Genomic DNA, 23,843 nt, shown 5'->3' with positions numbered 1-23,843 from the left:
ATCCCGGTATTGCGCCGAGGTCCACCAATTCGATATCCCCAAAATCTGTCTGGCGCCCTGACCTACGCCATCGCTCCACCTCAGGCAGGGTCTGCCTCGTCTTCTTTTTTTAGCATAGATATTGCCCTTATAGACTTTCCGGGCTAGATCATCCTCATCCATACCAATTAAGTGACCCGCCCACCGTAATCTATTGAGCCGGATTTTATCCACAACCAGACGGTCATGGTATCGCTCATAGATTTCGTCGTTATGTAGGCTACGGAATCGTCCATCCTCATGTAGGAAGACAAAAATTCTTCGGAGGATTCTTCTCTCGAACGCGGCCAAGAGCTAGCAATTTTTCTTGCTAAGAACCCAAGTTTCCGAGGAATACATGAGGACTGGCAAGATCATAGTCTTATACAGTAAGCGCTTTGGCCTTATGGTGAGACGTTTCAAGCGAAGCAGTTTTTGTAAGCTGAAATGGGCTTTGGCCAACAACGGTTAGCGGATTTCATCGTCATAGCTGTTATCGGTTGTGATTTCCGACCCTAGATAGGAGAAATTTTCAACGGTCTCAAAGTCGTAATCTCCTATCTTCATTGTTTTCGTTTGACCAGTGCGATTCGATGTTGTTCGTTCTTTCGATTTTGGTTTTGACACCGACATAGCAACCATGTACTTCGTCTTGCCTTCCTTAATGTACAACTCAAGATCTCGCGCCGATAGCCGCCTCCTCGATCTGGATGAAGGTAGACTCTACATCTCGGGTTGTTCTTCCCATGATGTCAATATCGTCCGCATAGGCTAGTAGTTGCGTGGACTTGAAGAGGATAGTGCCTCTCGCATTTATATCGGCATCGCGAATCATTTTCTCCAGAGCCAGGTGAAAGAGGACGCATGATAGGGCATCCCCTTGCCGTAGACCGTTGTTAATATTGAATGGTCTCGAGGATGCTGCTTTTATCTGGTCTCCCACATTGGTCAGGATCAGCCTAGTCAGTCTTATCAATTTCGTCAGGATACCGAATTCTCAGTTTTACCCTCGCTATGCTGCCACAGGCGGCTTTAAAGTCGATTAAAAGATGGTACAATTGATGTTCATATTCCAACAACCACAACTGGCTTGCCTGGAGTGAAGCCTCTTTGATGTGGGTCAATGATGTTCTGGGCGTATGGTGCTATGCGGCCTAGCAAGATAGAAGACAGCATTTTATAGATGGTACTCAGCAATGTGATACCTCTATAATTGCTGCACTGTATGATATTCCCCTTTTTATGTATGAGCCAGATAATGCTTCTTTGCCAGTTGTCAGGCATTGATTCGCTGCCACACACTTTGAGCACAAATTGATGAACCACTTGGTGTAATTGGTCGCCTCCATATTTAACCAATTCGGCTGTAATTCCATCGGACGCGGGGACTGTTACTTCTATCCTCGGTGGTGGCAGTATTTGTCCGTTGGCTTCAGTTGTTGGGACCTCCAACTCGCCGGTGTTCTGGTTATTCAGTAGTTCATCAAAGTACTCAACCCATCGTTCCAAAATGCCCATTCTGTCGGAAATCAGATTACTCAGCTTGGCTCAGCAGGATGGACATCGAAGTGTGTAAGGCTTCATCCTGCTGACTTGTTGGTAAAACTTTCGCGGCTGGTGCGGTTGCTCCCTGTACTTTTAGAGTTCACAGATCTATTGGTTCTGCAGGGTTCCTTTTTTCGTCTGTGTCGCCACGCGCGCCCGCGTTCTTTGGGAATGCAGCATTACTCGGTATGCAGCATTCTTCCGTTCCGTTGCTAGCTTACATTCATCATCAAACAAGACGTTCCGACTTTTCTTCCGGCTGGGGATAAGCATCTTTGTGGCGGTATAAATGATAACGTTCTTCAAGTGGTTGTGAAGATCATTTGTTGATGCTTTATCTCCAGGATCTCATTTGACTGCGGTTATTGCGGCATCCATTCCGGTTTTATAGGTGTTACGGAGGGCTGTGTTGTGAATGGTTTCAGTATTTACTCTCACCTGATTGTCAGAGGGGATTGTAGGGGGTGTCGTAATTCGAGCTCGGAGCAATATGCCAACAAGATAGTTGTCCGAGTCTATATGCTCCCCGTATATGTTCTGACATTCATCTAGGCTGAGAAGTGGCGGCGTTTAATCATCACGTGGTCAATTTGGTTGAAAGTGGTCCCATCTGGAGAGGCCCACGTATGTTTGTGGACCGCTTTCCGGGCAAACCAGGTACTTCCAACAACCATTTCATACGATACTGCTGACTGAATAATCCGCAGTCCGTTCTGATTGGTATCTCTATGTAAGCATTGGGAGCCAACGTATCGTCTGAATACGGGATCCATCCATACTTGTTGAAATCTTGAAGTATGATTCGAATGTCATACTTGGGACAGGCTTTGGGGGTCCACTCAACTGCCTCGTGGAAGATATCCTTCTCCGACTCTGCAGTCTCCTCTGTAGGGGCGTGAACGTTAATGAGGCTTAGTTATATTTCTAAATTTGCCTCGCAAGCGCGGGGTGAATACCCTTTCGCTTTTATTTTCAAAGCCAATAATAGCAGGGATTTTTTGGCTGACTAATAAACCTACTCCGAGCACATGGTTTACTGGATGGTCGTTATAATATATGGTGTAGCGGTTCTTCTCCAGGAAACCGGTCCCTGTCCAACTCATTTCCTACAACGCTGTTACATCAGGCTTATATTGGGACAGGGTGTCGGTTAGCTGCTCAGTAGCATTCGATCTGTATAGGTAGCGCTCTTTCCGTGAGAAAACGCGCAAATCGTTAATCCGTTGTCGTTTTGAAATCCATCCTGTCTGTGGCTTCGTGACATTGGTTTTCCGTGGAGGGTTGTCAGCCCTATCCAACCACCAACCCGGAGGACCAATTGTTACATTTTGTCCCATTTTTAGGCGCGGGGGACTTGCCTTCATCCTTCTCCGTCTGCAGTTTTTCATAAAGAAAGAGCTCCCAACGATCACCACGTAGAGGTGGAGATAGGGTTTAGTAGTAGAGCTGTTGGTGTTGGTGCTAAATCATTAGCAGGTGCTTCCCAGTTTTATGCTCCATCGTGGGTACCAATCCACGTGTCGCCCTGGGACCTATACTACCCTTTGACCGTCCTTTCATTAGACATACTCTGGCATAATTACCAAAAGCGAAAAATGATTGACAAATAACCACGACTGTTTTGGGATTAATAATAAACGTTGGTGCGACAATCCAATTGGATTGGGGCCTTGAAGTGTGTTAGAGCACTTCATTAAAAATCGCAACGGCAAACTACAGGATGGCAGTACCCTGTAGGAGACAGTGTGGTCAACATTGCACCCGGCAGTGACTATTACCTTTACTTGACTCAGGCAGACATTCGCCGCTAAGTCAACTGGTAGCCGACGTCAAGTCGCGATACAAATCCCACTGCCACCAGAGGGATTTGAACCGCAACCTTTCGTGTAACCACTGAGCTGTCGACACCCTTTTGGGATTGCACACCTAATTATTTTCACCAGCGGGTTAGTCATGGAAGACGAATCAGGCGCAGGCGTGTTCTCAGGAAATCCGATTATGAAAATTGCGTGATCTCTCTTAACAATGACGATCGTATTCCAATCGGAGATATATTCCACTTCATTGGTAGCAGAAATATACTTGTAACGAAAGTAGCGGGGTCGCACCATTTGAATCTGTGTCGGCAGACTGGCAGCGTTATAAACACTAGGCAGCAAAAACCTTTCAAGTCAGTTTTGTCTGGAGTTGAAATCAGTTACTGCCGAAACTCGACCGACTGAAGGAAATATTCCTGATGTGGGTGCCTAGGCACTCAAACATCGGTGGTATTGAGGAAGCTAACAGGCTGGTTCGTCAAGGGTTCATAGCTAGATTTTGGCATCCGGTCATCCATTGTTGTTTAGGTTTCCAGCCAAAAGTGAGGAGGAGGAAGAGACGACCCTGCCTGGCCTCCTTAGATCTCAGAGGAGGATACCTCACTAAGATTTTCTTCAATGAAGAATCTGCATACTCTCGGCCTCTGTAGACTGTTCTCAGATCCGCAGCAGCGTGCGAACTCTGCAGGCGGGATGCCATTGAATATGGGATTTTCGGGGGTAGTACAATAGGCCTGGCAATAGCCTGAGTGCTTGGAACTTCGGCTCCTCCTCTGAACTAAACTAAACTGACGTAGATCAAACCTATAATCGATAAGAATTTTAATATGTTCCCTGTTATTATGTGTTTCAAACTGGCTCCTGTTGCCTTCACCTGCTTTGCGCAGGTGCCGAACTCTGTCCCAGGACATGTATGTCACTCTCCCTACAGAATCTGCAGAATTCTAAGCAAACTTAACCTACAATGACCAGTAAATATTCCCACTATCCTCATAAAGCTCTTCTTGATGAGGGTATCAAGGGGAAGGCAGGCATAATGGCACAAGGGAAAGCAACACGCAGGAAATTTGAATTAGAGAGCAGAATAGGTGTTCTTAACAGTGGATAGGCAAGAGAGAGTTGTAGAAGTTATGAGGAAGGAATGGAAGGCCGCGATTATTAGTTACGATTTCTGATAATATGTCGAAGAAATCTTTGCACAAGAGGGAACTGAAGCAAGGGAAATATATATTAGGATATGATAAAAGGAAACACGTTTGGCGGTGTAGGTCATGTGGTGATAGAATCGTAAGGGCAAGAGGAGGTGGATCATTTCAGCACGGAAAGGAGACTTAACAGCTGTCAGGGTGCCTACACCGGATAACTTACCTAGTGCAACAGTCGATGTCACGACGAAAAACAGAGTAACCTTCGTGGAGCTCGGAATATAAAATCCTGTTATCCAAACCAATTTCAATAATTGGAAAACTAAAGTAGATGAATTGAAATTCAGCACTGTGGTCCTCAGACCCCTTACATTTTGGAAAAAAAAATGATTCAATTTTGGCTATCCAGGTGGGGGATCCTTCGATGAGGTTCGATCAGTATCGCGACAGCCTCGAAGTAGTGAAGATATATCACTTTGAAGGAGTCTATCACTCTATGGGGAGAGCCATCCTTCGTAGGATTCAAAGAGCAGAAAGGTGAAGGATTAGGCAAGAACATCACCCGAAATGGTGGAAGAGGAGCCCGGAATGACAGCAGGTGCAGCCGGTTTTGGCATCGATGATCATGAAGTTATTTCATACTATTTTTCCACTTCGCCTTTTTTATCGCATTTTCTATTTTACAACCTGCCTATCATTTTTCTGCATTCCTCATAGAGCTTTTATTTTTCCCATCTCTGCGTATTTTTCGAGACATTTACGCATGCACCGTTTTCACCGTTTTTTCCATTCGTTTCCACACATCCATACCACTCGCGCCATTAAATTTTTTGGCCTTTATATATATGTATGCTTAATCAGTCAGTCTTTTCCTTGGAAAATGGCTTTCGCCATGTTTTTCATATGGTAATGAATGCGTTACTCAGTGATTGAAATTTTCAGTTTCAGCCACATTAGGGTTAATGATAGTCACTGCTCAATCTGTTCAGGTGAGTACTCAACTACATTAAGTATACATTCGTTCTCAGTACATCTCATATGTGATCACCACTAGGTAGATATTCATAAACCTTACACTTGGGGTAACTGGTACATATGGAGCATCCCTGATTTTTCAATAATGGTCATTGGCCTGCAGTACAGTGGTTGGATTTTTATTTTAGCCAAACGAGTTCAACATATTCGGCTCCAAATAAGGTAAACACTAAGAGATTTTTCTTTCGTAAAAGAAATCAATAGATTTTTAAGAATATTCGCTTTGTGTTCTTATACAAGTTACAAATATTCTTATTTGGTAACGTAAGATAAATTAAAACGTCCAAAGTGCCTGAATCATCATCATCATCAACGGCGCAATAACCGGTATCCGGTCTAGGCCTGCCTTGATAAGGAACTCCAGACATCCCGGTTTTGGGCCGAAGTCCACCAATTCGATATCCCTAAAAGCTGTCTGGCGTCCTGACCTATGCCATCGCTCCATCTTAGGCAGGGTCTGCCTCGTCTTCTTTTTCTACCATGGATATTGCCCTTATAGACTTTCCGGGCTGAATCATCCTCATCCATACGGATTAAGTGACCCGCCCACCGTAACCGATTGAGCCGGATTTTATCCACAACCTAACGGTCATGGTATCGCTCATAGATTTCGTCGTTATGTAGGCTACGGAATCGTCCATCCTCATGTAGGGGGCCAAAAATTCTTCGAAGGATTCTTTTCTCAAACGCGGCCAAGAGTTCGCAACTTTTCTTGCTAAGAACCCAAGTTTCCGAGGAATACATGAGGACTAGCAAGATCATTGTCTTGTTTAGTAAGAGCTTTGACACTATGGTGAGACGTGTCGGAACAGTTTTTCTCAGCTGAAATAGGCTCTGTTGGCTGCCAATAACCGTGCGCGGATTTTATCGTCATAGCTGTTATCGGTTATGATTCTAGGGTCGAAAATAGGAGAAATTTTCAACGGTCTCAAACTTGTAGTCTCCTATCTGCGTTGTTTTCGTTTGAATAGCGCGATTCAATGTTGTTGATTCTTTGTTCTTTAGCGCTAACGTTGCCACCATGTACTTCATCTTGTCTTCGTTAATGGCCAGCCCAAGATCTCGCGCCGACCACGACACATCTTGGGTTGTTCTTCCCATGATGTCAATATCGGCTAGTTGTTTGGTGCACCTGAAGAGGATGGTGTCCCTCGCATTTACGTCTAGATCGTGAATCACTTTCTCCAGGGCAGCATTATAGGGCAAGTATAGTTTTACCATGGCTATGCTATCATAGGCGGCTTTAAAGTCGATGAAAAGATGCTACTGATATCCACATTCCGGCAGGTTTTCCGTAACTTACCGCTGAGAGAAAGTCTGATCTGTTACTAATTTACCAGGAGTGGAGCCTCTTTGTCATGGGCCAGTGATGTTCTTAGCGTATAGGGCTACCCGACCGAGCAAGATAGAGGAGAATATCTTATAGATTATGAGCAACGCGATTTCTCTATAATTGCTGCACTGTGTGATATCTCCCTTTTTATGTACGGGACAGATAATGCCCCGTTGCCAATCGTTAGGCATTGATTCGCTGTCCCATACTTTGAGCATCAGTTGACTTAGGATTTTTAAGCCGGTGGATTGCATGAACTGTTTCTTCTATGCTTGATGGTGGTAGCATTTGTCCGTAGTCGTCAGTTGACGGGATCTCGAACTCGCCGATATTTGGGTTGTTGGGCAGTTCATCTAAATACTCAAGCCTTTGCTCCAATATACCCATTCTGTCGGAAATTAGATTCCCCTCTTTGTCTCGGTAGGATGAGCATCGAAGTGAATAAGACTACTTCCTACTGACTTGTTGGTAAAACTTACACACCTGGTGCTGTTGCTCCCTGTACTTTTCAAGTTCACAGACCTGTTGGTTCTCCCAGGCTTTCGTTTTCCGTCTCTAAAATCGCTTCTCCGTTCGACGGAATTCGTGATAGATCTCTGCGCTTGCCCGCGTTCTTTAGAAATGCATCCCGTTCCGTTGCTAGCTTACATTCATCATCGAACCACCCGTTTCGACTTTTCTTTGGGCTGGGGCCAAGTGCGTTTGTGGCCGTATCAATAATAACGTTCTTCAGGTGATTGTGAAGATCATTTTTGGATGCTTCATCTCTGGAACATCTGTTAGCTGCGGTTATTACGGCATCCATTATGCCTTACGGGATTGTAGGTGGTGAACTCGGAGCACTGTGCCATCAAGGCTGAGGTGGCGCCGTTTGATCAGCACTTCCAGGACCTATTCATTCCATACCATTGGGATTTCGACGGGATCCACTTGGATAATAGGAAGGCTAGCTATTCGCATTTTGTGGGAAAAGGCTCGTCAGTTTCTCGTGTAGCAAGTTAGGGCAAGTATCCGATGGAGAGCGTTTGCTTTTGATTTTGGACATCACTGTTTTGTAGGTCGAGGATGAAGGAGGGACTCCCATGGGCCCGAATCAACTTCTTTACACAGCCGCTCTTTGTCTATCCATCACATCCGATTTATTCGGAAATGGTTAGATCGATTGTCGCAACATTTAATGAGAACGTGTGATCAATGGATCCTTTTACATACAGTGACAATTTTATGTTGGGTTCCCGTACATGCGAAAAGGGGGAGTAATTTTTTGCACAGGATATGGCCATGTGGGGTTTCAAATGAAAGGGTTCAATATCAGTACCAGCGAAACTGGCCTCACATTTGAAATCGGTTGAAACGTAGGGAAGTGAGGGCTCAAAATGTGACCCCCAAAAAGTGTAACAGGTCTCATTCTCAGAACCTTTCCAACCGAAAAATCTGAAAAAAAATCACAGTGGTGTATCTAAATGAAACCTAGGTCTCAAAATACATCCCTTCCCGATATCTGAACAAATGCAGTTAATAATATTATATTAGCGTATTTTAGAAATTTAGCCGAAAACCCCCTGGTTCATAACAAAGTAGGCTCATACATATGATGAGGGGTCTGAGGGAAACATTTCGTTTCCGTTTTTAAGGTTTTTTGTAAACACAAAACCTTATTAAAATCGGTTTACTGTCTGTCTGTCTGTCAGACGCATTTTTCTTGGAGACGGTTATAGCAATTGGCACCAAATTTGGTAGAAAGGTGGGAACTGTGAACGCTCACGCATATAGTGAGTTACATCCTTTTACGATGAATTTAAGGGGGGGTCCCCATACATGCAAAAGCGGGGTGTAAATTTTTTTTCCATCAAATATAGTCATGTGGGGTATCAAATTAAAGGTCTCAGTTTTGAAGCTGGTCTTAGTTTTGACATTTGTTGAAAATGTGGGGAGTGCGGGGGGTTGAAAGTGGTCATTTTTTTAACGAACCCATTCTCAGAAACTACCAACCGGAAAATCTGAAAAAAATCAGGGGGCTGCCACTATATGGTGCCTAGGCTCCAAAATACCCTCCATACCGATACCTGTTAAAATAAAGTTAATAATAGTATATTACTAGAATTTTTAGTAATTGACAGGAAAACCCCTCTTAAGTTCACTCTAGAATCACAAAATTGCAGCAATGTAGGCTACATCATAGAGCATGATCCTGCCAAATTTGGTGAAAATCGCACTATTACTAACAAAGTTATATTAGGTCAAAACTGTCGCTTCTCTGCAAATTGAAGACTATGAATATAAATGTTACTTGAAAGTGGAAATTTTCACATAATATATGCATATTTTACGTGCTACATGCTAATGAGACAAATGCACACTCAAATCTCTTTATAAAGGAAATACACAAAACCTTTCATACCTGAAGCGCTGAGCTTCCGGTTTCCCGACTTGTTTAATCTTTTATATGTATATCAATATCAATTCGTTCAATATATATGGTAGAAAAAGAAGTCGCGGCAGACCCTGCCTGAGATGAAGCGATGGCGTAGGTCAGGACACCAGACATCTTTTAGGGATATCGAATTGGTGGACCTCGGCACAAAACCGGGGTGTCTGGAGTTCCTCATTAAGGAAGGCCTACACAGGATATCGGTTGTTGCGCCATCAATATCAATTACTCTAAGCAGACATATGTATATATGTATTAATATGTATATTCTAATGATGCCTTGGGGTAGGGTCTAATTCAAATAGATATATTTGTACATTAAACCAGCGGTATTCAGTATATGTAACAATGTATGCAAGGGTAGCCTGTGTATTGACTGTGGCTTGTTCACTTGTTTACCCTTCAACAATTTGCCCTACTTGTCTATGTTCCTCATCACGAAAATGCAACTGTAAAATCAAAATCGCTTTATTGTAAAGAAAAATTTGGCATATAAGTAGATATGTTCGTACATGTGTACACTCCCCACACACCTCGCGTTCTCCATCATATTTTTTCGTACTATTGACTCATTTATTTATTGTTAAGTGCCAACGACTGAACAGGAGTTGAAGGCGATTGAAAATGGCTTTAACACTCGATGGAATTTGCCTGGAACCTATGGCAGTATTGACAGAAAACACGTTCTGATTCAAGTTCCTTCAAGATGTGGAATCGAATTTTGGAAATGCGAGGGCTCCAATAGCATTGTATTGTTTGCAATAGTTGATCACGATTACGGTTTTCATTACAACGATGTTGGAGCGAAAGGAAGAAAGATGGAGGCATCTTCAGGGACTCTCTAATGTACGAACAACTGGGAAATGGTTTGTTGCCCTGTGGTTGATTCATAGTGGGAGACAATACGTTTCCTTTAACGATTTATCTTCTGAAACCATGTGCGCACAAATCTCTAATATTCATAGAACCACAAAATTTTTAATTACCGCCTGTCAAGAGCCCGTAGAATAATGGAAAATGCCTACTGGATTCTTTCAACCGATACGACAAGGGGATGCCCTATCATGCGTCCTCTTTAACCTGGCGAGGGAAAGTGATCCGTGAGACTGAGGTAAATGCAAGAGGTACGATCCTCTTTAAGTCCACCCAACTAGCGGCCTATACTGACGATATCGACATAATGGGAAGAATGACCCGAGACGTACAAACCGCCTTCATCCAGATCGAGGAGGCGGCGCGAGATCTTGGGCTGCACATCAATGAAAGCAAGACAAAGTATGTAGTGGCAACGTTGGTAGCCAACAGAGCCTATTTCAGCTTACAAAAGCTGTTCTCCTGCTCCGCTCGAAACGTCTCGCCATCGGGTCAAAGCTCTTACTGTACAAGACAATGATCTTGCCAGTCCTCATGTATTCCTCGGAGACTTGAGTTCTTAGCAAGAAGAATTGCGAACTCTTGGCCGCGTTTGCGAGAAGAATGCTCCGAAGAATTTTTGGCCCCTACATGAGGATGGACGATTTCGTAGCCGACATAACGACGAAATCTATGAGCGAAACCAAGACCGTCAGGTTGTGGATAAAATCCGGCTCAATGAGTTACGGTGGACGGGTCACTTAATCCGTATGGATGAGGATGATTCAGCCCGGAAAGTCTATAAGTGCAATATCTATGCTAGGAAAAGAAGACGAGGCAGACGCTGCCTGAGATGGAGCAATGGCGTAGGCCAGGACGCCAGACATCTTTTAGGCATATCGAATTGGTGGACCTGGGCGAAAAACCGGGATATCTGGAGTTCCTTATTAACGCAGGGCTAGACGAGACCCCGGTTGTTGCGCCGTTGATGATGATGATAATGATTTCTGTGGAAGTTATTTTTAAGGTTTCGTGTGAAACAAAACCTTATTAGAGTCGATTCGGTGTCTGTCTGTCCATTTGTCTGTCTGTCTGTATGTCTATCTGTCACACCCGATTTATTTGAAAACGGCTAAACCGATTGTCATGAAAATTAGTAAGAGTGTGTAATCTGTTGTTCCCTTTACATACACAAAGTGGCGCTATTTTGTGCATCTCTACGAAATCTAGACCTCAAATACATCTGGTTCCAATATCTGCACAAATAAAGTTAATAAGAGTATATTTCCACATCTTAGAAATTTACCCGGCAACCCCCCTCATGTCCATCACGAAAGAACAAAATTTGGCATGAGTGTAATGGACAACATAGTGCGCAATTTGGTCAACAAAGATATAGGGGGTAAAACTCTGCCATTTTTGTGAATTTCATGCACATGATAGACGCACTTCCCCATCATTTCTTTAGCTTGGTTGATTACACTGGCCCATTGGAAGGCCGGGTGGATATCAAACGAGCGGATAAGTGGTGGGGGATCCGAATTCTGTCGAGAAAGTAGAACATGGTTCTATTGACAGACACGCTCAGAATCACTTGGCTGATCACACAGAGATTTACTCGACAGAATGCACTGGTTCGCCCGAGCTCTCGGTGGGTATTGGGGCATTAGTGTAATTAATGTTGCTTTTATAACTGATGGTAACTTCAATAACATATCCGTCTTTTCAACTTATAGCAGGTTTGTTGTCTGGAATATAACGATTAGTTTAAAAAAGCCGGTTTCAACACTCTTTGTGGTCACATCAATAGATCGGGTTTGCTTCCGAAATCAGCCCACACTTGCATCGAAGGGTCTTATGAATTACGATAGATACAGTGATATTCACAACCATATATTGGACTGCCGAAATCACTATACAATGAAACATATTATGCACTTGTCGCCCTAAATCCGCTCTGTTATAATAAGTTTTCTGTAACCACGGGTGGGAACAACGTCACGCTGGATGTAAATCCCTCCACCTAACCCAAAAGATTCCCAACACACAAAGAGAGACAATATTCCTATGTTTAACATGCATTGCTTTTGACTCCGCCCTATTGACAAGATTAAAAGACAGCTAAGTTGAGTTAGTCCACATTTTATCTTGGAAACAGCTGCATGCAAAAGATTCGTCTGCTCGTTACTATTCGCTGACAGCGATACCATGTACCATGAGGCAAATTAATTGGTTCAGATCGGCACTGCATTCGGAATTTCCACATAGAAGTCCGCATCTACCTTGGATACTTTCCAGATTGGTCTTCATCCACGGCAATATTCAGGACGCATATACCAATGAACTGATAGTAAACACATTCAATACGCTTTTTTGTTCTACCCCGAGGTATGCCATTTCAGCACCAGCTTCATACAACGCAAGAATTTAAAGAGCAGAGAATCATTCAAATCAGAAACTCGACCATGGGTACCTTGCTGGATTCCTAGACACTTGTAGAAGTCTGCCTCGATCATAGCGTAAATATGAAGATTACCAATGCTTTATTCAGCACGCGGTCCGTAATGAACTTCTCAAATGGCTGGAATTCGACACTTGTCTAAACAAAATTCCATCCGAATATCGCGGATCCACATATCAAACATATGCACACAGATTTCTAAATGGTCATCAATGGTAACATGTTATTTAATACCATCTAAGTATAGCAAGTCCGTTAACTTAGCACTTAGCACATGGGCCATATATCATTGCAAAGTAATGCCTCTAGCATCAATCACAAACTATGAAAGCGGGTTAAGTGTCAAACAAATGGCGTCCAAATGAACTTCCTTGGAAAATATCTCTCCATATATGGATGGCTTGGAACCAGCTACACTGTAGTCTATTATATTATTATTAAAACGAAATTTGTTTAAATTTTTTTCTTATTTCTTCCAGTGAAAAATTTGGTAATACCAGTAAAATCATAGCAGGGCATCCAATCACATTTTCCGCTGTCGACAACGCTACCCTTTTGCGCATCATGACTAATTTGCCAGAGGTTCTTCTCACCATCCAGCGCTACCGTTTCCAAATTTGCAAAATCTATGGCGGGCAAATGGCACTAATTTACGCCGATCAATTGATTTGTTCAACCGGACGTCTTCATTTCTTTATCGTGATGATCAATAGTTTGACTATCAAAAATTTCGACACAAAAAAAGTTTTAAAGTTAATAACTTACATTTTGCTTCTAACATTGTCGGGAATACAGTTGAGTACGTCAATGTGGACTGGTAGCTTCGCTAGATCTGAATGGAACAAAATGGCTTTTCGTCTCCAAGAAATTTCGTTCAAATGCAAAAACCATGAAATTCAAAGGGCCGTAGAGAAAAATCTGGAGATATTGCATCAGAATCGACTGGAGTTTCACGCAGGAGATTTTTTCAAACTGGAATTGCAAATTGCAACAGGTGTAAGTAGATACTTTAATTAAACCACAATTTAAAGATTACGAATTAAGACCTAATTGAAGCAGAAATAACTGAAATCTTCAAAGGTTTGTTGAAAAAAACGTCATTCATTGTTTTACTCTGAAATAATTGGACCTTTTGGTTTGAAATCTCATGGAATGATGTGACAACTCCCTATAAATCTGAAGGATTAAAAAGCCTTCTTCAATGAAAGGGGAGGAAAGTTTTAAATAATATGGGCTAAAATAGAACATAACTAACTGAAATACCAACCCGAATAAATCAGAATGGTAATTTCAGATAAATCTTAGGTTTTGCAAGTAAGCCAAGATTCCGTTTTGGCAATCTAATTTCATCCCCTACGTGAAATGTAGTGTAGACATAAAAACTGTTGAAAACAAGAAGTTCTGCTGGAAATCATTAAGTTACTGTGATACACTTCTCAAACGGCAAATTGTCCTTGCTTCATTCTCATACGTATAATTCAAGCGAGCCCTGCGAATCTTGCGAATCACTCATCGCTCCAGGATATTTAACTCACGACTTCGAGATTGGTTTTCCTGTGCTCAGTAATAATAACGACTTTTATTTCTCCAAATCCAGTTTAAGTATTCGCGACAATAATTTACTAGCACGAATAATTTGATATGCATATAACAGCACCCCTTCCCACCCAGATAAAATAGGAGCCCCTCTATTGAACAACAGCCACAAAAAGCGCTCGTATCGACCGCAGATAAGATTCACCGACGCCCGGATCATCTGATTAACCATACACGGGGCCATTCTATTGAATATGGCTCTTTTTAAAATCTTCCACATATAGTAAATTTTGGGTAAATGGTCGCCGCAGCTCCGTTGTAGGCAGCGGATCTAGTGGGTCACTTTTGGATGACATCTTCGTATAATTTAATCTCACTTTCAAGAAGAACGTGAGATATGTTCACCTTCAAAGTGTAGTTTTTTACATATCCCAGAAATTTTACAGAAGGTAGTGCGAAGTGAGGTCTCGGTGGTCAATGAAAATCATCGTCCCACGAGATACGGAAGCTATCGAATTTCTTTCCGTACAGCCTGGCTTAATTATTTTCCATGGCGCCATCCTTTTGTAATCTTGTTAACATCGTGCGATATCGCATACAGTCAACTTCATGCTCCTTAAAGAAATAAGGACCGATTATACCGTCGAACCAAAATTCACCGCAAACAGGACTTTTTCGGAGTGTAGAGGCATCTAATGGATCTTCCGTGAATTTTCGTCGCATCATCATCATCATCAACGGCGCAACAACCGGTATCCGGTCTAGGCCTGCCTTAATAAGAAACTCCAGACATCCCGGTTTTGCGCCGAGGTCCACCAATTCGATATCCCTAAAAGCTGTCTGGCGTCCTGGCCTACGCCATCGCTCCATCTTAGGCAGGGTCTGCCTCGTCTTCTTTTCCTACCATAGATATTGCCCTTATAGACTTTCCGGGTGGGATCATCTTCATCCATACGGATTAAGTGACCCGCCCACCGTAACCTATTGAACCGGATTTTATCCACAACCGGACGGTCATGGTATCGCTCATAGATTTCGTCATTGTGTAGGCTACGGAATCGTCCATCCTCATGTAGGGGGCCAAAAATTCTTCGGAGGATTCTTCTCTCGAACGCGGCCAAGAGTTCGCAATTTTTCTTGCTAAGAACCCAAGTTTCCGAGGAATACATGAGGACGGGCAAGATAATAGTCTTGTACATTAAGAGCTTTGACCATATGGTGAGACGTTTCGAGCGGAACAGTATTTGTAAGCTGAAATAGGCTCTGTTGGCTGACAACAACCGTGCGCGGATTTCATCATCGTAGCTGTTATCGGTTGTGATTTTCGACCCTAGATAGGAGAAATTGTCAACGGTCTCAGAGTTGTATTCTCCTATCCTTATTCTTCTTCGTGTTTGACCAGTGCGGTTTGAGGTTGTTGGTTGATTCGTCTTCGGAGCTGACGTTGCCACCATATATTTTGTCTTGCCTTCATTGATGTGCAGCCCAAGATCTCGCGCCGCCTGCTCGATCTGGATGAAGGCAGTTTGTACATCTCGGGTGGTTCTTCCCATGATGTCGATATCGTCAGCATAGGCCAGTAGTTGGGTGGACTTCAAGAGGATCGTACCTCTTGCATTCACCTCAGCATCACGGATCACTTTCTCGAGGGCCAGGTTAAAGAGGACGCATGATAGCGCATCCCCTTGTCGTAGACCGTTGTTGATGTCGAATGGTCTTGAGAGTGATCCTGCTGCTTTTATCTGGCCTCGCACATTGGTCAGGGTCAGCCTAGTCAGTCTTATTAATTTCGTCGGGATACCGAATTCTCTCATGGCCGTGTACAGTTTTACCCTGGCTATGCTATCATAGGCGGCTTTAAAGTCGATGAACAGATGGTGCAACTGTTGTCCATATTCCAACAGTTTTTCCATCGCCTGCCGCAGAGAGAAAATCTGATCTGTTGCTGATTTGCCTTGCCTCCATCGGCTCCTGGCGAATTATGATTTTTTAGCCAATGAATTGCACGGACTGTTTCTCCTAAACTTGGTGGTGGCAGTAATTGTCCGTCGTCCTCAGCTGGCGGGACCTCCTACTCGCCGATGTTCTGCTTGTTTAGTAGCTCATCAAAGTACTCAACCCATCGCTCTAATATTCCCATTCTGTACGAAATCAGATTTTCCTCTTTGTCTCGGCTGGATGAGCATCGAGGTGTATAAGGCTTCATCCTGCTGACTTGTTGGTAAAACTTCCGCGCCTGGTGCGGTTGCTCCCTGTACTTTTCTAGTTCACAGAATTGTTGGTTCTCCCAGGCTTCCTTTTTCCGTCTGTGAAGTCGCTTCTCCGCTCGACGGGGTTCGTGATAAGTCTCTACGCGTGCCCGCGTTCTTTGAGAATGCAACATTACTCGGTATGCGGCATTCTTCCGTTCCGTTGCTAGCTTACATTCATCGTCAAACCAGCCGTTCCGACTCCTTTTGCGGCTGGGGCCAAGTATATTTGTGGCCGTATCCATGATAACGTTCTTCAGGTGGTTGTGAAGATCATTAGTTGATGCTTCATCTCCAGGTCCTCTGTTGACTGCGGTTATTGCGGCATCCACTTCCCTCTTATAGATGTCGCGGAGGGTTGTGTTGTGGATGGCTTCAGTGTTCACTCTCACCTGATTGTCAGAGGGGATTCTAGGTGGTATTGTTATTCGAGCTCGGAGCACCATGCCAACGAGATAGTGATCCGAGTCTATATTGGCCCCCCTATATGTTCTGACATTCATCAAGGCTGAGAGGTGGCGGCGTTCGATCAACACGTGGTCAATTTGGTTGAAAGTGGTCCCGTCTGGAGAGGCCCACGTATGTTTGTGGACCGCTTTCCGCGCAAACCAGGTACTTCCAACAACCATTTCGTGTGACCCTGCTAATTGAATAGTCCGCAGTCCGTTATCATTTGTTTTTTCGTGTAAGCTATGGGAGCCAACGTATCGCCTGAATACGGGCTCCTTCCCTACTTGGCTGTTAAAATCCCCAAGTATGATTTTGATATCATATCTGGGACAGGCTTCGAGGGTTCTTTCTACTGCCTCGTAGAAGGTATCCTTCTCCGACTCTGCAGTCTCCTCTGTAGGGGCGTGAACGTTTATGAGGCTTATATTTCTAAACTTGCCTCGCAAGCGCAGAGTGCATAGCCGTTCGCTTATGCTTTCAAAGCCGATAACAGCAGGTTTCATTTTTTGGCTGACTAAGAACCCTACTCCGAGCACATGGTTTACTGGATGACCGCTATAATATATGGTGTAGTGGCTTTTCTCCAGGAAACCGGTCCCTGTCCATCGCATCTTTTGCAACGCTGTTACATCAGCCCTATATTGGGACAGGGTATCGGCTAGCTGCTTATCAGCTTCATCTCTGTACAGGGAGCGCACGTTCCAAGAGAAAATGCGCAAATCGTTGTTCCTTTGTCGTTGCCGGGTCCGTCGTTTTAAAATCCGTCCTATCCGAGGCTCCTGTTGTGGCTTCGTAACAAGTTGTTTTCCGTGTAGGGTTGTCAGCCCTACCCAACCCCCAACCTGGAGGACCAGTTGGTACAATTCGGTTTCGCCCCGGGACCTATACTACCCTTTGACTATACTTTCGTCGCATCAAATCTGGCAATTTTGTTTCTTTAAGAAGACACATTCACAAATGCGCCTCAAATGATGATTTTCTTCCCGAAGACAAGGTCAGCCCACAATTTATCTCAAATTTCTATAATTAATGACAAATTATGGATTTTCAGAACGTCGATAAAAACTACAAGTTGAACACGGTGCATGGGATACTTGTGCCTTTCGAACACGCTGAAGTTCTTGAAATTTATGTTCGTATGTATCGTCATTATTGTATCATTCACCACTATTTCTTTTTTGATCCCAGCCCACGACGGTGTCCACATTCATGAGGTTTTTTTTTACAAACTTTTGGGGTTCTGTATGCTTTCTTAAATGACAGAATGAATTGTGACACACACACAAGCAGCTGGCTACTGCAATCTCGGTCCTCTTGAACACCATCTTTTCTGAATATGAGCTAGCACATACTGTCTTCCATAATCCAAGTACCCCTTGAAACGCAACTTGCCACCGATCATCATATCGTTGTTTTTCATATGTTTAGTGATAAAAACAATATCCGTTATTTCTTCGGGCAGGTCTAGTTGGACCACTTGTAACCATGATTTGGCAATATGAATGGTTTCACTTGCATATAGCTCGACAACTTCGATATGGTTCGTGACTACCACTATCACCACTTGCGACTCATATCAAGAGGGTACACTGGTTAAAGTCTAAGAAATGGAACTATATTTTTTTTTAACTGGGATTCAATTTGAGGGCTCTGTTCGGAATTCCATCCAATTTGAAAATCTTGATATCCCCAATATGCATGCAGTTTCTGCTCGGTAGCTAAAGGTATCGAAAAGATCAACCGTTAGACGAGAGTCTGATATTCGTTCTTTTTTTGCAGCAGCAAACAGATTGTTATTATTTTGAACGTGAGCCGTCCGTCGGGATTCTTCCATAAGACCTTGACTTCTTCAAAGAGATACTAACGGTCGTTTGATTGATAATCAATTCTTAACTCTCTCCTCACTCGGAAGGTGGTGGCATTGGCCAATACCATGCCTTGTTCCGAAAGGACGTCTGGTTGAATTTACCAAAGATGTTCGGGGTGGGGCTATCCCACTCCTGCTTGCTTGTAATATTTGCGAGGAATCAATTTGGAGCTGCAATTTACGCAATTCAAAATCAAACTGGCCAACATACCCGTGTATTAGATAATAAATGTGGCCGTCACAGTGCTTAAAAAGCCAGTTTCCAGAAAAAAAAGTTTCTCCAAATCCGCGAAGACGTTGTGCGATATGCCTTTTACCTAAACGGCTCTAAGATTAAAAATAAAGTTGACTGACGATTTCGTCCAGGGCGGAGGCAACTCATCAGACGCTGCCTCACCTCTGCCCTGGGAGCATCGAAAGTAACGACAGACGGTAATCGCTCCATTTATCATATATGCTAGTTGCTTCCCATGTGGCCTGGACAGTGCGGACGCAGGACTTCCAGCATCCTCAACAAAAATATTCATTTCGCCCTGGTTTAGGTCTGAACTTATGACGGATTTCACTCCAATATAATTCGTACTCATTACGTGTTTGCGATTATATATAAATGGAGCGATTACGATCTGTCATTACTTTCGGTCACGCTGTTCCCAGGGCAAAAGTGAGGCAGTGTCTAATGAGTTGCCTCTGCCCTGGCCGAAACGGTCCACTTTTTCTTTTTCCTTTTTTTTGGAAAACTTCGTTGTTTAACCCAAAAAAGAGGCGCCCGTGGACTACAAAATAGTTGCTTCTCAAGTGATCCGGTCTGTTTCCAAGTGGGTACGGACTCAGGACTCCCAGCATCCTCGACAAAAAAAAGCTATAAGATAATTTCATATAAGTCGCACGTTAGCATCATGTCAAACGGCAATAATATGTCAATCTCCATAGGTTTCCGAGAATATGTGAGTAGATATCACTGATCGAGGAGCACAATTCGCTCTGTAGAGTTCCGTTTTAACTCCTAACACTGCTGTAGAAAGTATAAACCGAATAGAATTCAGCCGGATCAGATCATAAGAGCTAGCTCCCGCACCCTATTACCAAAGATCTCTTTGAGATCTTCAAGAAATTGTTTACTTAGTGTCAGCCGTCTGGCTCTACATGGAGCAATTGAAAAAGAAGTGCTTGACGGTTTCTCCCTTCTATCCAACGAAAGTAGGAACTGCGCCTCAATGTTTGAGATTGATATATCTCTATCCCGTATGATGCAGTGATCTTCTATACATCTAAAGGCTGCCATTCATTTACACTTTGCAACGTTTTACCTAAGACACATTTGCAGCCCTCGACCCTTTTCAACGTGTCTTGATCTGAGTTTTTTAACCTCAGTTTGCTGATCCAGCACTTTCTACTTGACGGTGCCTCTTTTACTGATTTTTTTTTTCTCCAACCCAAGCCCCTTTCCTGTATTCCTCTAATAATAATGTTATTTCTAAGTAGATCCTTTAATCTTCTAAACTAGAATAATTTGTTGCCCAAATCTTTTCTTAGACATTCCGACGTATCAATTCACCCAATCCATGAAACTGTTCACCAAGAGGGAAAGAGGAAGTATTAGGTTGTTGCATATGAAATTAACGATTTGGGACTAAAATTTGAAAGCTTACAAAAATTTATTTAATTAACCAAAATAGGTGTCAGTCGATTCAAAACACTTCTCCCAGCGAGATACAAGAGCACATATGCCAGTTTCGTACAAATCCAATTTTCGGGGGTTGATCCAAATGCTTAAAAAAAAGTGGTAGTCGGTTTGCGAAAGGTCCGGTGAATATGGTGGATGAGGCACAGTCCCAAACTGCAATTCGTTCAACTTTTGAACCGTTGTTCTGGATACATGAGGTCGTGCATTGTCCTGAAGGAGTATCACACCATTTCTGTTAACCAATCTCGGCCGTTGAATACTCAATTTTTGGGGCATTTCCTCAAGTTGGGTACAGTATTTTTGTGCATTTATCGCTTCTCCAGGTGCAAAAAAAGAAAATAGTGGATAACTCCAGCTGTAGACCACCAAACCGTCACCATTACCTTCTTCGGATGGAGGCTCGGTTTCGGCATATGTTTCGGTGGCTCATCAGCATCTAGCCATTGTGCTGATCGGCGACGATTGTCGTATAATATCCACTTTTCATCATATGTCACTATGCTGTGCAAAAAGGGATCGCTTCTGTTGCGGGAAAGTAAAGAACTGCAAATTGCCATTCAAAGCGCCATGTTTTACTCCGTAAGGCCATGCGGAACCCATTTGTCGAACCTTTTCACCTTTCCAAGTTGTTGCAAGTGCCGGAAAACTGTCGAATAGTGTACGCCCAGTTTCTCTGCGATGTCTTTCACAGACTGACGGGTGTCGGATTCGACTAGCAAACGCAGCTCGTCGTTGCCAATCGATGGTCCTGGATGTTCACGTGGCTCACTTTGAAGGTTTACGCCACTTGGCCGGAATTTTTCGAACCACCGCCGTGTAGTTCGTTCGCTTACCGTATCAACTCCAAATGCGCTGTTAATGTTCCTGGTCGCCTCCGCTGCTTTATGAGTGAGTTTGGACTCATACAGAAAAAGTATACGTTCTTGGCTCTTTTCCATCCGTTATCACAACGATGGTTAAAACTGAAATGACTCTTTGATTAAATGTAGGAGTCTTATCCATTTCATTATCCAACACGAACAGTGCCAACTGGTGATGGTTTGATACAACAAAATCGCAACTAACTTCACTTGATTGCCAAATCGGCCATTTCATGTGCAACAACCTAATAGAATCAGCGTTCATTTCCGACTTCCGCCGCGAACACTACCCAGCATAATGGCCATCCAGCATATCTTATCGGTGATAAAGATTTGGCGCTGTCTTGAGCTCTCCGTTGCTGATTATTACGAAAGATGCCGCTACAGCCAAATTTCTCCTTACTGTGGTACTACGGACGTCGGATATCAATGTCCGAGCTCTCGCTGGCCACTCCCGAAAACCGCCGGTATTCCATTTCCCATTCTCTGCACCATTAGCTTCCTGCTCATTGCCTTCTCCATGGCCATTTCTTAGCCCAGGCGTCCTTCAAACAATAATTTTTTTACTTGTGCACATCTTCAGATATATACATGTGTGTGTTCATACCCAACTGCCAATAATCAGATAGTTTGGGTTAGGGATTAACAATCTGTTCAAGGTCTTCCTTGCTGATCGTAAGAGAGATAGAAATTACTAGGCTAGGGCTACAAAATGTTATTCGCTCTTAGAATAAAGACACACTTTCTGGAAACGAACTTCTCAAAATGCAACCCCATTACGCTGGTACCGGTCTAAGATAGAATACCATTTGAAAGATTTTGAGAACGCTAAAGAGTTGTGCATTGATATAGAATTTCGATATAAAAAAAGACCCTGAATGAGTGGGAGAGAGGCTTCCTTAGAATAAGATTTTTATAAAAAAGGAAATGCCTCAACATCAAGTTGAGATTACCAAGAGGCAATTTTCTTTGTTGGTCTTGCTGTCGAAACCAAAAATTGAAGGTCTCCACTAGAAAACTTCAAGTTTTCTCAAATGCTGATATCCGTTTTATTGACATTAACACAATTTCAATCGAAGAACTATATGCCGGTTAATGACTCGTTAACGTCTTGATTAAAAGATCAAAGTGACAGTGAATAGGTCACGTGCTCTGAAAAGGTGATAACTTTATAGTTAGTCATGCTACGCCATGAAGTACAATAACCTTAAACGTTGATTAGTGTCGAATCATCTTTAATGATCAATTCCATTTCATAAATTAAATAGAAGATAGGCGTGGTTTCATAATAATTAAAATTGCTTTTCTTTTTGTTTTACCATTAGATATTATCTTCTATTGCAACGTATTTGGTGATCTTGCTGCAGTTTCAGATCTACCCAGATGAAGGCGATAATTCGGATTTGACTGACGATCTACTTGTCTTCGGTAGTAACGCATATTAATGCCAAAAATCTGTGCAATTTACAGATGCTCGAAAGTTGCATTTTTGAAAGAAAATATGACAAGAGCATGTAGAGAGAGAATTTCTTTTCATTTTTGGAATTTTGAATGAAATCTTGAATATATTTATGTTACAATGAAGTTACAATATCGAACATTAAATTAAATTTTTGGATTTTAAGAGACTTTCATTGTCTTCCTTATTCCAAGATGAACAGACGCGAAAACAGTGTTTAACAACCATCCTAAGTGGCCGGAATTGACCAGAAGAGGAAACCCACCCGTACTTGACATAACCTAAAAGGAACATTGTGCGTACCTATCGGAATATAACACACGAACTAAGGCCGGAAATTAAACAAAAAAAAATAACGCATAGAACCGTAAAACTCTGGACCCAAGTGCCGCGATCGAGAGGGAAGATCCACGACGAATCGCATCCCCATCAATGTTTTTCCTGCCCGGTCTTTGTGATTCCCACCTTGCCTTAGCATTCTCGAGTCACTATATTGCAGGATGTCCCATTATTATATTGTGAGTGGCTAGAGAAAAGTGGAAGAAGAGGTAGTCCTCAAGTCAAAATTAGTTGTTAGTTTCAATGTATACCTATTATTCAGGACTCCGTAAAATAACTTAATAACTAATAAAAATGCTGTAAATAAATGGATGCAATGCAATGATAATACTAGATAAGAATAATAATGAAATCGAAAAGATGAAATAAATACAAAACAAAATAAAACACTGACGCAATTAAAAATAATAAATAGTAAAATAAAAAGCCATCAACCGCCAAAAACCATTAACAACCAAGCCATAAACAGCGCGAAGAACTGGAGGGGCCCAGGTGTAAAATACTGTAAACTTATTCACTTTATCATTGCCTACTATGTAATATTTTCTCTAAAAATACTGTAAACTTATTCACTTTATCATTGCCTACTATGTAATATTTTCTCTAAAAATACTGTAAACTTATTCACTTTATCATTGCCTACTATGTAATATTTTTCCTAAAATACTGTAAATTGATATGTACCGGCCTACTAAGTATAGGTAAAAATTGTATAAAAAAGGAAATATAAATTAAAAATACGTAGTTCGTTGGAACTAT

The 23,843-nt window shown here is 42.6% G+C and overlaps 1 protein-coding gene across 1 annotated transcript; it reads left to right on the top strand.

Moving 5' to 3' along the window:
* The first annotated feature begins 5,617 nt into the window (after positions 1-5,617).
* Positions 5,618-22,744, top strand: LOC119650006. Its single transcript, XM_038052472.1, has 3 exons — positions 5,618-5,722; positions 13,117-13,633; positions 22,612-22,744. The coding sequence occupies exons 1-3, from the start codon at positions 5,646-5,648 to the stop codon at positions 22,729-22,731; spliced, it is 714 nt and encodes a 237-aa protein (XP_037908400.1). The 5' UTR covers positions 5,618-5,645; the 3' UTR covers positions 22,732-22,744.
* Positions 22,745-23,843: the final 1,099 nt, after the last annotated feature.

The sequence above is a fragment of the Hermetia illucens genome, chromosome 2 (assembly GCF_905115235.1).
Source record: "Hermetia illucens chromosome 2, iHerIll2.2.curated.20191125, whole genome shotgun sequence".
Taxonomy (NCBI): domain Eukaryota; kingdom Metazoa; phylum Arthropoda; class Insecta; order Diptera; family Stratiomyidae; genus Hermetia; species Hermetia illucens.
This window is presented reverse-complemented; position numbering and strand designations above follow the sequence as displayed.